The 13,293-nt window shown below is 50.8% G+C and overlaps 2 protein-coding genes across 5 annotated transcripts in view; one reads left to right on the forward strand and one right to left on the reverse strand.

Annotated features, from left to right (window-relative positions):
- Nucleotides 1–111: 111 nt before the first annotated feature.
- ESRP2 (epithelial splicing regulatory protein 2) lies at nt 112–6,984 on the forward strand. 2 transcript variants are annotated; one of them, XM_004459620.3, is made up of 15 exons: nt 112–582; nt 672–800; nt 2,231–2,344; nt 2,454–2,568; nt 2,894–2,992; nt 3,190–3,244; nt 3,314–3,424; nt 3,500–3,632; nt 3,714–3,756; nt 3,938–4,239; nt 4,353–4,565; nt 4,646–4,844; nt 4,997–5,183; nt 5,480–5,645; nt 5,724–6,984. In XM_004459620.3, the coding sequence occupies exons 1-15, from the start codon at nt 385–387 to the stop codon at nt 5,811–5,813; spliced, it is 2,154 nt and encodes a 717-aa protein (XP_004459677.1). In that variant the 5' UTR covers nt 112–384; the 3' UTR covers nt 5,814–6,984. The 2 variants fall into 2 exon arrangements, with proteins under 2 accessions (XP_004459677.1, XP_023444911.1); XM_023589143.3 differs by having other exon boundaries at nt 286–582; nt 3,317–3,424; nt 5,724–5,947.
- The window catches only part of NFATC3 (nuclear factor of activated T cells 3), a 199,659-nt gene continuing 193,139 nt past the window's right edge, over nt 6,774–13,293 (reverse strand). For 2 of the 3 annotated variants that reach the window (XM_071209116.1, XM_071209114.1), the window contains exon 11: nt 9,002–9,658. Coding sequence is in view for 2 of the 3 variants with exons in the window: in XM_071209114.1 (XP_071065215.1) it covers nt 9,571–9,658 (88 nt within the window). In the remaining variant the exon portion in view is untranslated. Of the gene's footprint in view, nt 9,659–13,293 lie in introns of all 3 variants that reach the window. The other variant, XM_071209115.1, reaches the window with a different exon arrangement.

The raw sequence follows: 13,293 nt of genomic DNA on the forward strand, positions 1-13,293 counted from the left end.
GGGGCGTCCCAGAAGTCCAACAGGTCCAGTCAGGGTAATGGGAGTCCGGGCCCCGAACGCGCGTCTGGGCCGGAAGCGCGAGTTCGCCGGCCTGGGCTGAGTCCTGGCGTCCCTCCTCCACGGTTCCCAGGGGCCGCCCTAGGTCACGTGGCTGGCGGGGCAGGCAGGTAACTCACCCAGAGAGGGCGGGGGCCAGTGGCCGCTCCGCCCCGCCAGGCGCAGCCGGAGCTTCTGAGCAGCGCCCACTGAGCCTTCCGGGCCACAGGTGCCGCCCCCGTCACACGGGGGCCCGCCCAAACTGGTCGGCGTCTGCCGTCTGTCGGTGCGTGCGTGCGCCTCGTCGGTCCGCGTGTGTCTGGCCGAGCGCCCTCTTCCTCTGCTGCCATGACTCCGCCGCCTCCCCAGCCGCCGCCCCCGGGTCCGGACCCCACCGCAGACTCCGCCGCGGACCCCCGCCCCGGGCCCGGACCCCTGGTTGTACTGTTCGGGGCCACGGCCGGTGCGCTGGGACCGGACCTGGGCTCCGACGAGACCGACTTAATCCTTCTCGTCTGGCAAGTGGTAGACCCGCGAAGCCACCAGGTAGGGTGGAAAGAGGGCGGTGGGGCCCCCGGGGAGCCGCAGGGCCCTGGGGGGCGCGGCGGCTGATCGCGTTCCCTCGCCGCTCCCAGGTGGGGACTCTGCACAAGTCGCTTGTGCGCGCCGAGGCGGCCGCGCTGAGTCCGCAGTGCTGCGAGGCGAGCGGCCTGAATGCCGACAGCCTGGCGCGGGCCGACCCCCTGGACAAGGTGTTGCAGCAGGTGAGCGCCGGGGCCCAGGTGGGTGGCGACTCGGTCGGACCGCGGGGAAATATCTCGGCGGGAGAGGCCGTAGGAGGCGAGGCCAGGGCGGTAGGACGGTTTTTTGTTGTTTGAAACTTTCAGCGCCTCCCGCGTGTGCGTGTCCTTGTGTGCCGGCCATTCCCGGCCATTTCACCTTTTCCAGGGGTCCACGCCTACTGGGGGTTGGGAATTGGGCTGCGGGAACCCTCCCAGGGTCCCCGGCCGGCGGGGTGCGAGGCTGAGACGTAGCTGTGAACCTGTCCGGCAGGTCTCTCAGAGCAGCAGCCGGAAGCCGAGAGGGCCAAGGGGCCCGGACGTGGCCATGGGTCATTCTACTGCTGGCGTCCTCCTCCCACCAGCCTTCCTGGGAGTCTGGGGCGGGGGTAGGGCGGTGTCTGCCCCACAGGCAGACGCCACCAGATGTAAGCTGCTAGTCTAGGCCTGTCCCTGCTGGCTGGCCAGACGTGGGCGCTGTCCTGACCCAGCCTGGGGGCTACCTGCCTGCCTTCTGCCCTGGGTAAAGTGGGCAGCAGTACCCATTTCTGTTTTCTTTGTCTTGTCTTTATTATGTACTCACCCTGTGCTCTGGGTTCAATGTAGCGAATGTACATGTTTTACTGGCAAACTCATCCTATGGGCCCTGATGACGCACAAAGATGTTGAATCTGCGTCTATTCCAGAAGCAGTCCCAGACAAGCGAGCCCCCACTGGGGGCTCATGCTGGAGAACTGAGTTGTCTTGCCCAGACTGGAAAGTGTCACAGAATTGGGGGCCGGGTGGGGCAGTTGTGCTTAAGTGTTTATACTTGTTCTCCAGCAGAGGTGGAGGCTGGGAGAGGGGCCCAGGCAGCTCCAGAGTGCTACCCCCTCTATGAGCAAACAGCTCAATACCAACGGGTCGATAGGGTGTGGGTCAAAGCTCATGTGCCCCTGGCGTCCAGGTGTAGAACCCTGTCCTTGGAGCTTCTCTGCTCTTTGGTTGGTCAGACCTGGAGGCGGGGTGCCATTGACCATGAGCCTTCTGAGCCTCTGGCAGGTCTGGGCCTCCCCCACCTGTCCAAGGGCGGTGCCTGGTCAGGGACAGGTTTAACCTGCTCTGTCCCGCCCCTTCCCACCTGCTAGTCCCATTCTACCAGGTGTTTGCTCTGGCCCTGCTCCAAACTTCTTGACTGTGTGTGTGATGGGGGCTTGGGTGATGTGTGACTGCCCCCATTCGACCTGGAGGAGGTAACACTGGACTGGGGGGTGGGGTCTCAGGGCCAGGCCCAGCAGGTGTGGCCTCCTCCTCCCCAGACAGGGTAGGGCCTAACATGTGGCTGAACCAGCTTTGCAGCCTGTGCCTTCTCCTGTCCCCAGCCCCTGCCTACCCAGGTGTGAGTCTGTATCTTCCTCCCCACTCCCCATCCTTAGTTCTCACAGCTGGTGAGTGGGGACGTGGCTTTGCTGGACAGGGGCCTCTACATGCTCTGCACTGATGGGCAGCAGCTGCTGCGACAGGTTCTGCACCCTGAGGCCTCCAGAAAGGTATGCCACTAAGGGCTTAAGGAGGGCACAGGGTTCCTGGGACTCTTGTGAGGGTGGGCAGGGCAGTCTCGTTTTCTCCATTCATCTCTTGCCATCCCTGTATCCTCAGAACCTGGTGCTTCCTGACACCTTTTTCTCCTTCTATGACCTCCGGAAAGAGTTCCACATGCAGCATCCGAGCACCCACCCTGCCAGGGACCTCACTGTGGCCAGCATGGCACAAGGTATCTGTGACTACAGTAGAGTGACTGAGTATGTATGTGCATGCTGGTGAGTTATAGGAATACATGCGTTTGCATTATCTGCCGAATCCTTCATTGTACTCATGTTTTTATGTCTTTGCTGGGATCCATCTGGAATGTGGGTGTATGTACACATATGTTTGAGTTGGGGACCAATAAGGGCATACCTGGGCTGGACAAAACAAACGAGTTTGCTGGGGTTCTGCATGTATCTATGGGCCCAGGTGTGGCCAGGGTTACTGCTCATGCTGGTTGCCCAGGGGCCTCTCTAGTTGAGTTTTCTTCATTGTGATTTCTCCACCCGTAGACTTGGGGTTGGAGACAGATGCCACAGAGGATGACTTTGGGGTCTGGGAAGTGAAGACAATGGTAGCCATCATCCTCCACCTACTGAAGGGGCCCAGTGGTAAGGTTCCTCAGGACTAGAAGGGGAAATGCCTGCCTATTATTTCTTCCAAGTCCCCCCTTCCCACTTGTCACTTTCTCTGAGAAGCCCCTTTGTCACTTCCTTATCCTCCCTCAGCTGTCCTCTTTTTGCAGAGCTTGGTGGGGAGACACCTCCTCCACCAGACCCTGCTGACCCCCAATGCCATCTCCTCTCAGGTCAATTGTTTTCGAAGCCTGAGGTGGTAAAGCAGAAATATGAAACAGGGCCTTGGTAAGTGTGGAGGCAGGGATGGGGGTGACAACAACTGTACAGCTCTGACCCTGTGCCTTGCCCCCACAGCAGCAAGGCCGATGTGGTGGACAGTGAGACTGTGGTACGGGCCCGTGGGTTGCCCTGGCAGTCATCAGATCAGGACGTGGCTCGCTTCTTCAAAGGGCTGAACATCGCTAGGTGGGTTTGGCAGGGTAACTGGATCCAGGAGGGCAGGCCTGCCCCGGAGGCACTAACACAGTACTGGCTCCACAGGGGTGGCGTAGCACTCTGCCTCAACGCCCAGGGCCGCCGAAATGGGGAGGCTCTCATCCGCTTTGAGGACAGTGAGCAGCGGGACCTAGCACTGCAGAGACACAAGCACCACATGGGCGTCCGCTATATTGAGGTGGGGCTCTGGGCTGGGAGGTGGAGCAGACAAAGCTGAGCCAGGACTGAGACCCATGGGCTGTTCCCACTGTACCCACAGGTCTATAGAGCAACAGGGGAGGAGTTCGTAAAAATTGCAGGGGGTGAGTGTACCCTGCCCCAAAGGGCCTAGCTCCTCTTGGTTCTTAACCCACATCCCATTTCCCCACCACCTCTTCCTTGCCTGTCTCTGTTCCCTTGTGTGTCAGGTGTGAGTGGGCATTTGGAAGGGTTTTAATGAAGTCAGCAGGTGACGCCCATTCTGACTTAATGCCGCTGACCCAGGCACATCACTAGAGGTGGCCCGTTTCCTGTCACAAGAAGACCAGGTGATCTTGCGGCTACGGGGACTGCCTTTCTCGGCTGGGCCAGCAGACGTGTTGGCCTTCCTGGGGCCAGAATGTCCAGTGACTGGGGGTGCTGATGGGCTGCTCTTTGTACATCACCCTGATGGTCGGCCTACTGGTGATGCTTTTGCCCTATTTGCCTGTGAGGAGCTGGCACAGGCTGCACTACGCAGGCACAAGAGCATGCTGGGTAAGCGATACATCGAGCTCTTCCGGAGCACTGCAGCTGAGGTGCAGCAGGTGAGTACGCAGTGCTCTTTACCGCTGATGTGCTTTTTCACCAGGGAGCCCCCGGGTCCCCTGTGCCCCTGCCCGACTTGGCATGACCAGCCTGCTGCTGACTTCCCTACCAGGTCCTGAACCGCTATGCATCCAGTCCACTCCTCCCGACACTGACCGCTCCACTGCTGCCCATTCCCTTCCCACTGTCAGCTGGAACAGGAAGGGATTGTGTACGTCTTCGAGGCCTGCCCTACACAGCCACCATCGAAGACATTCTGAGCTTCCTGGGGGAGACAGCGGCTGACATACTGCCCCATGGTGTGCACATGGTGCTCAACCAGCAGGTGAGGCTGCTTCTGGAGGGGAGACACACAAATACACAGTTAAGCACAAGACAAACTGCTTACAAAGATGGTGTGCACAGGGCCGGCCATCTGGTGATGCCTTCATCCAGATGACCTCAGCAGAACGGGCCCTAGCTGCTGCTCAGCGTTGCCATAAGAAGGTGATGAAGGAACGCTACGTAGAAGTGGTCCCCTGCTCCACAGAGGAGATGAGTCGTGTGCTGATGGGGGGAACGTTGAGCCGCAGTGGCTTATCCCCTCCACCCTGCAAGCTGCCCTGTGAGTTTCTCAGGGACTGGGGAAGGAGGCATATAGCAATCAGGCTAGAATAGCCCCCACTTTGTAGAGTGGGGAGCTCCTTTCTGGCTACCTCATGCAAGACAGTACTAGGCTCTTTATAGATGATACACTCTACACTTCTGCCTCTCTAGGCCTCTCGCCACCCACCTATGCCACCTTCCAGGCCACCCCAACCCTCATTCCCACTGAGACAGCAGCTCTGTATCCCTCTTCGGCACTTATTCCGGCTGCCAGGGTGCCTGCTACCCCTACCCCTGTTGCCTACTACCCAGGACCAGCCGCTCAACTCTATATGAACTACACAGCTTACTACCCCAGGTACTCAGCTGCAAAGAGAACCCCACAGTCCTGTTCCTGGTTGGGGGGTGAGGGTGGCTCATGATTCCCTTCTGGGCTGGATAATCGAAGGTCTACAGAAGTTTGGACTTTATCCTGAGACAAAAGGGAGTGACAGATGTGGGATGATTGATGCCACATACAAACTAGACTGGAGGTGGGAGTATAGGCAGGGGTATCAGAGTGAGGGAAGAAGTGAAAGGGAGAGAAGGGAGATAGACCCTGGGGTGGGCCACAGGTGGGACTGTACCACTGAACTCGTGCGTTTCCCACCCTAGCCCCCCCGTCTCTCCAACCACGGTGGGCTACCTCACCACACCCCCAGCTGCCCTGGCTACTGCCCCCCCCTCAGTGTTGTCTCAGCTGGGAGCCCTGGTCCGAATGCAGGGCGTTCCATACACAGCAGGTATGAAGGATCTACTCAGCGTCTTCCAGGCTTACCAGGTGAGGTTATGTGGCTAGAGGGCTTATGGCCTGGTTGAGCCTACAGCTCCCTGCACTAAGTCTCTGTCCCTTTTGCAGCTAGCTCCTGATGACTACACCAGTCTGATGCCTGTTGGTGACCCACCTCGCACTGTGCTACAGGCCCCCAAAGAATGGGTGTGTTTGTAGGTGAGGGAGCCGAGAAGTAAGAGCTAGCTGATGTCTTCAGCTAACATGCCTCAACTGCATCTAGAGGACCAGTGCCCTCAACCTTGTGGCTTCTTTCTAGCTTGTCAAAGCTCTCAGAAGTCACCCAGAGGAGCCAAAGCTCTGTTCCACCTCCCACTCAGTCCTCTGCTGTTCTTCCCAAAGATGATGGCTGGACTGTTTGTGCAGGGCTTGGGGTGGAATGGTACTAGCCTGCTCCCGATGACCTGACTTGGGCCTCCTGAATGGTACCTGAAGAACTTTTAGTCTGTCCTGGCTATGGCTCATGCCCATGGAGTCTGTGTGGTTGACAGGTCCGTAGTAGGCTTTCTTTCTTTCTTTTTAAAACTGTAAGCCCTGAAGCCTTCAATGTATGACTCCTTTTGGGAAAATCAAGGGGCCATCTAAGCCTCTGAGTAAAGATCCTGATGCTTGGCACCCTCCTATACCTACTGGTGGGGGGTAGGGAGACAGCCTCACCCCCCGGGGTACTTGGAGCTCAGAAGCCACTTGTGCCAGGGGTAGTACCAACTAAGGATGCTACTAGCTCTGCTCCAGCTTGGCACATGGAATATCAGATAGCAACACCACAAACTATTAATGGATTGTGTTGCTGTATCTCCGGAGGACACTAGGGGGCAGGAAGTTCCCATGCAAAAACTCAGGCTTGACTTAAAGGAACTTTCTGCCTACTTTTCAAGTACATCTTGGGCAGACCAGTTGCCCTGAACCCAGCAGACACCATGGAATGTCCTTTACACCCATTAAAGAGTGCAGAACTGAAGCCTTGGAAGGAATCTGGAACTACCTTTCCTACGTAAAATAAATACAGGCTTCTGGTGAAATGGACTTTTTAAAAGCCATAATGCCCTTAGCTTTGGCCCCCAGAACGAGGGGCTCCACATCAGCCCCAGGAAGAGGAAAAAGATTTCAAGGAGACGGTTAACCTGTCACCATTTATTATTTCAGCACTATAACCAATAAGCCTGAACTGATGGTTCTTCCCTTTGTATTTCTGTAAGGAGCACTGCACTCCTATAAAAGGTTTTACAATACAAAATGTACAGGAAAACACAACCCCAAGTGCTGTAAACATAACTTTTCCTGAAATGAATATCCATTTTATAAAATACAAGGTTTTAATTTGAGCCCATGTGAGCCTTAAGGATGATCATCTCATCTGTTGTATCAAAAATAGGGCTTAGTAGCTGGGCCCAGCAGAGCTCTTGTGCTACTTGCTACCCCTGGGTAGGGGTGACCTGTACACCAGGCAGCAGGACCACACATGAACCTGAAGACATCTTATTCCTTTTAAAGTTGTTTTCAGCCATGTTTCTCTGTACATCTCCAGTAAGCTGAATGCTACTCATCCCATTCCTCAACCCAAGGTCTAGCAAGGGTTGGGGGAGGGGGTGGGTGCCATCACATGCCCAGTTACGCAGTGCTGACACTAGAAATCAATTTGCATAGTCCAATGGCTGATGTGTGCACTGACACCATGTTACATAAAAATGTGTCTTTTATCTACAAAGCCAAAAACAATACTGACTCTTACACCAAAGCTTTTACAAAGCTGATACAAAATTGCTTACATAGTATACAAAGCTCTATTTTAAAATTTGACTTTTATTTTAAATAGGAAAGCATTTCTAATGCTACAGGCATCAAGGTATTTAAAAGGCATTGAAATTTGGTGCATAGCAACTCTGGATCATAGAGGCTTTAATTTTTGAGGGTAGCAGAACACCCCCAAAGGGTCTTGCAAGGGGAACTCTTGCAAGAATCCCATGTGAGGCAGCTACACCAGGGTCAGGAGGGTGGAGGCAAGTCTGCCCATCTCTCTCAAACTTCATCTGAGAGGGTAGGCCTGTCCCCTCCCCCCATCCCCCACACACCAAGTTGTGAGCTTCCTACCACAGGCCCTGAAGCAAACCTCACTATTCACACACTGTGATACAAAACTGACCTCCAAAGGGGAAAATACCCAGCTCCAAGAGGGGCCAGAGTGATTTGCTAAAGGACATTTTTCTCTAAACTAGCTTTAAGAAGGGAATCTAGAACACTATAGTTTAAAAAAAAAAAAAAGCCTATACTACTTCATCCTGCAGGGGTCAACAGCTCTCAATTAGCTGATGAGGTGGTGGTGGACAAAAGGCTGGCTCCCTCAGCCCAGGCCTCACCCGACCTCTGCAGATAAGAGTTCTGGCATTTAGGGCCCACAATCTCTTGGAATAACAGCATCAAGCCTTCACCTAGGTCAGCACACTGTCTCATGTGTAGGCACTCAATAAATTTACTTCCTGAATAAATCAAAGTACATTATTTCACTTGAAAACTTAACTGCAATCATCAGAGACTTTGACATGGTTTCAGTCAGGCCTTGGAAAGGTTAACTGATCCCATTAGGGGCAAAAAGTGAGGACAGAGTTTGAAAAAAGGCACCCAACTTGGACACCTCCTTTGGTAGGCAGCAGGCTGGGGGTTCTTGGGCACCAGTCTCACCAGCAGCAGCACCAGGGTATCTTTGGTGTAGAGTCAAGTCTGTCATGCCACCTCATATTTTTACATGTGCCACAGCCTTTTTGGGGAAAGACTGTTTATTTTTTAAAAAAGGCCATGCAGACAGGACAGGGTACACAGAATAGATGACAAGCCTTTCATTCCAGTGTGAATCTTAAACCCTCTTTTGGAGTCCTGCATTTTCTCTGTTCCTCTCCTGAAGTATAGCTCATTTGTGCTTAGCTCCTGACACAGCCTGATCTCCAGAGATGAGTTAGAGCCAGCAAAGTTGCCTAAACCATCATCACACTGTGTGGGGTCAAAGATTATGTAACAGCCAAAGGCAGAGATGCTCCCACTTGGAAAAGGCTCTGGGACCAGTGGTCACAAATGGGAAGCACATTCCATGGCCTACTTGTTTCTAAGATGGCAGAAAGTGATAGTTACCCAGCTAAAACCCCACTGTTTAAGTCATCTTACATGTAACTATCTTGCCTAAGGTCCTGAGGGAAAAAAGAAATTTCAACATAGAGCCAGTATGGAGAGATTCCAGGAAGATTACCTAGAAAGTTACAAAAGGGCTATGCTCTGGAATGTCTTTTTATACTCCAACACTTCAATGATGGAATGGTCCCTTCTCATTCTAAGAACAGTTTACTTTTATAAAGAGGTTCAAGCTACATTTGGCTTTATTTCCTAAGAATCTATGAAAGGCTTCAGGATACATGCTGAGTTTCTTAGGCATCAATGTGGGCTTGGGAGAATTTTTTTTCCTTTTTTTCTTTTTTTTGTTTGCCCCTGGAAGGTTTTATCAAAAGTTACTATTTTAAAAGTATCATCAAAACTAAAAGGCCCTTCAAATGACCATACAACAGTACAAATCACCAATCCTAGCTAAGCAACAGGGTCACCTGCAAAAGCAGCACCTCTGAAATGGGAGCCTGCTTCAATCACACTCAAAAGCACCCATCATATAAAAGTATCCTATTTAAATACAAAAAAGCAAAGCTCATTCCCCAAAGCTCAAACAGCCTATGCTGTTCCTATTTAACCAGGCCTGAGGTGGAAGAATGCTGTTTCCCTACACGGTGATTCCAACTCCTGTTGCCAGTCCTGAAGGCCGAAGAGTTGGAAACCCAACAGATCAAAGGAAAGAAACATGCTGACATAGACGTGGTGGTGGGCACAAAGGTGCAGTGAGCACTGTTAAAGTCCATCAGATCTTCCTGAATCCAGGGACTCAGGACCCGGAAGGGGAGCCTGTCTGCTCACCCCTATTCCTTGGGAAACAGAAATCTGAGACATGTCTCTCCCAATTATCTCGTTCACTGAAAAACAAGAAAAAGGGAGAGTGATTAGTGACCTCTGAGTGCCTGACCATGATACTTAATGCCAAGCTCAGACTTCAAACACATTCTCCCCTTCCCATGGCTTCCTGTAAATGTAAAGGTGTGCATGAAGTTTACTCCTGAGCTAAATGGCACCAGAGATTGTATCACATTATTCCACAAACTGCCCCAGGCCTCTTCTCCATCCCAGTTCAGTCTGGGTTAGGAAGGGGGATGGGTACCAGAACAGGGAAGCATTCTTACCCTCGTTTTTTTTTTTTTTTTAAGATTTATTTTTCTCCCCTTCCCCCTGCCATTGTCTGCTCTTTGTGTCCATTTGCTGTGTGTTCTTCTGTGTCCGCTTGCATTCTTGTCATGTAGGACCGGGAAACTGTCAGTTTTTTGTTGTGTCATCTTGGTGTGTCAGCTGAGTATGTGGCACCACTCCTGGGCAGGCTGTGCTTTTTTCACACAGGGAAGCTCGCCTTGTAGGGCACACTCCTTGTGCGTGGGGCTCCCCTACGCAGGGGACACCCCTGTGTGGTACGGCACCTCTTGTACACAGCAGCACTGCGCATGGGCCAGCTCACCACACAGGAGGCCCTGGGTATTGAACCCTGGACCCTCTCGAGCAGATGATAGGACACATTTGAAGTAACTGTTCATCTCAATTTAATTTTTCCCTTAATTTGCATCCCTTTGGAAGAGAGTTTACCTTTTGTGAATCTGATTCCCACAGTGTCACCTCTTTTGTAAAGAAAATGAGAGAATAAATGCTTTATTGAGAGTGAGCCACTGAATACAAGCATCATGTATAATGTGGAGGGCATTTGTGTTGTCTGTGATCCTTTCTGGCCACAGGCTCTGGCTTTTCTATTGGTTCGCATGATATGCCAAGCACCACATAAGTGTTCAGAGAGGTCCAGTACAATCAATTTCAATTTTGTAGAACCACTACAGAAGGAAACACCCCAAATTATCCAAATAGGAATCTTTAGTTCCCATACCATTTGATTCTTTGATTTCTCAACTAAGTATTCTATACTAATTCCATTCCTAGGAATATACACAAGATAATTGCAAACATATATTCACATAAAAAGCTCGTTCTCAAGTATCCACCCCAGCATTATTCATAATAGCCAAAAGGTGGAAAACAACCCAAAATGTCCACCAAGTGATGAATAGATAAACAAAATGTGGGATAGCCATATAATGGAATAACATACAGCCATAAAAAGGAATGAAGTATTACAACATGGATGAACCCTGAAAACATACTAATTGAAAGACAAAGAAGGCTACATATTGTATGATTCAATTTATAAGAAATATCTAGAATAGGCAAATCTATACAAACAAAGCAGATTAGTGATTACCTGGGATTGGTAGGAGGGGGCAATGGGGAGTTAATGCTAATGGGTATGAAGTTTGTTTTCGAGGTTATAAAAATTAAATCTCATATGGTGATGGTTACACATAATAGTGAATGTACTAAAAACCACTAAACTATACAGTCATACTTTGTTGTACTAAACTTTAATTTATTGTACTTCAGAGACACTGTTTTTTCTTTTTTTTTTTTTTTGAGGTACTGGGGCTGGGGATTGAACTGGGGACCTTGCATGTGGGAGGCTGGCACTCAAACACTAAGCCACATTGACTCTACTGAGTTGGTTTTTTAGTTTGTCTTCTTACTGTTTATGTCTTTGTTTTCAGGAGGCACAGGGAACTGAACTGGGGACCTCCCCATGTAGGAAGTAGGCTCTCAACCGTTTAAGCCACATACACTAACTTATTGCTTTTTTTTTTCAAATTGGAAATTTGTGGAAACCCTGTATCAAACAAGTCTACTGGTACCATTTTTCCAACAGCATGTGCTCACTTCGTGTCTCTGTATCACATTTTTCTAATTCTAGCACTATTTCAAACTTTTTAATTATTATATCTGTTACGATGACTTTTTTTCTTGAGTTTATTTATTCTCTCCGTCCCACCCCTGCCTTGTTTGCACTGACTGCCTGGTCTCTGTGTCCATTCATAGTGTGCTCTCTGTGTCTCCTCATCTTCTCTTTAGGAGGTACCAGAAACTGAATCCAGGACCTCACATGTAAGAGAGAGGTGTTCAATTGCTTGAGCCACCTCCACTCACTGCTCTGTTGTGTCTCTCATTCTGTTTCCTCTTTGTGTCTCCTTTGTTGCGTCATCTTGTTGTGACACCTTGCTGCGCTGGCCTGTTGTGCCAGCCCATTGTACCAGCTCATTGTCTTGCACGTCTTCTCTAGGAGGCACCGGAGCCAAACCCGGAACCTCCCATCTGGTAGGTGGGAGCTCAGTTGCTTGTGCCACATCTGCTTCCTGACTTGTGATCTCTGATGTTACTATTGTAATTGTTTTGGGGTGTCAAGAACCATGCCCAGGGAAGCAGACTTGGCCCAGTGGATAGACCTACCACATAGGAGATCTGTGGTTCAAACCCCGGGCCTCCTTGACCCGTGTGGAGCCCCACGTGCAAGGAGTGTGCCCGGTAAGGAGAGCCGCCCAGTGTGAAAGAAAGTGCAGCCTGCCCAAGAATGGCGCCACACACACGGAGAGCTGACCCAACAAGATGATGCAACAAAAAGAAACACAGATTCCTGTGCTGCTGACAACAACAGAAGCGGACAAAGAACACACAGCAAATGGACACCGAGAACAGACAACTGGGGCGGGGAAGGGAGACGGAAAAAAAATCTAAAATTGGAAAAAGGCAAAATTAAAAAAAAAAAAAAAAAAAAGAACCATGCCCATATAAGACGGCAAACTTAATTGATAAATTTGTGTTTTTTGTTTGTTTTTTTTTAAAGATTTATTTTGTTTCTCTCCTCTTCCCCACTGTTGTCTGCTCCTGTGTCCATTCACTGTGTGTTCTGCAACCGATTGCTTGCATTATCCGGCAGCACTGGGAAACTGTCTCTTTCTTGTTGCATCATCTTGCTACATCAGATCTGTGTATGTGCAGCACCACTCCTGGGCAAGCTGCACTTTTTTCTTATCAGTTCTCCTTGCGAAGCGCAATCCTTGAGAGTGGGGCACCCCTACACGGGGATGCCCCTGCAGGGCACGGTACTCCTTGCGCACAGCAGCACTGTGTGGGCCAGCTTACACAAGGCTCAGGAGGCCCTCGGGATCTAACCCTGGACCCTCCATATGGCAGAAAGATGCTCTGTCAGTTGAGCTATGTCTGCTTCGGCGATAAATGTGTGTTCTGACCACTCCATCAACCAGCTCCTTCCCTTCTTCCTCTCCCAAGACAACAATATTGAAATTAGATCAATTAATAATCCTACAACGGCCTCAAAGTGTTCAAATGAAAGAAAGGGTCACACCTCTCGCACTTCAAAGCAAAAGCTAGAAATTATTTGACATAGTGAGGGAGGCACGTCAAAAGATGAGACAGGCCGAAAGCCAGGCTCTTGTGTCAAACCGTTAGCCAAGTCGTGAATGCACAGGAAAAGTTCTTGAAGGAAATGAAAACGTGACTCCAGTGAACATGTAAATGACAAGAAAGCAAAACAGCCTGACTGCTGATATGGAGAAAATGCTGATGGTCTGGATAAAAGATCAAACCAGCCACAACATTCCCTTAAGCCAAA

The sequence above is a fragment of the Dasypus novemcinctus genome, chromosome 18 (assembly GCF_030445035.2).
Source record: "Dasypus novemcinctus isolate mDasNov1 chromosome 18, mDasNov1.1.hap2, whole genome shotgun sequence".
NCBI classification, from domain to species: domain Eukaryota; kingdom Metazoa; phylum Chordata; class Mammalia; order Cingulata; family Dasypodidae; genus Dasypus; species Dasypus novemcinctus.

What these genes read in the sequence shown, in the direction of transcription:
- ESRP2 (XM_004459620.3), top strand. Translation starts at nt 385, where the DNA reads ATGACTCCGCCGCCTCCCCAGCCGCCGCCCCCGGGTCCGGACCCCACC. An exon ending in TGGACAAGGTGTTGCAGCAG is followed by an intron (nt 801 to 2,230) that starts GTGAGCGCCGGG and finishes CCCCATCCTTAG; the next exon opens with TTCTCACAGCTGGTGAGTGG. An exon ending in ACATGGTGCTCAACCAGCAG is followed by an intron (nt 4,566 to 4,645) that starts GTGAGGCTGCTT and finishes TGGTGTGCACAG; the next exon opens with GGCCGGCCATCTGGTGATGC.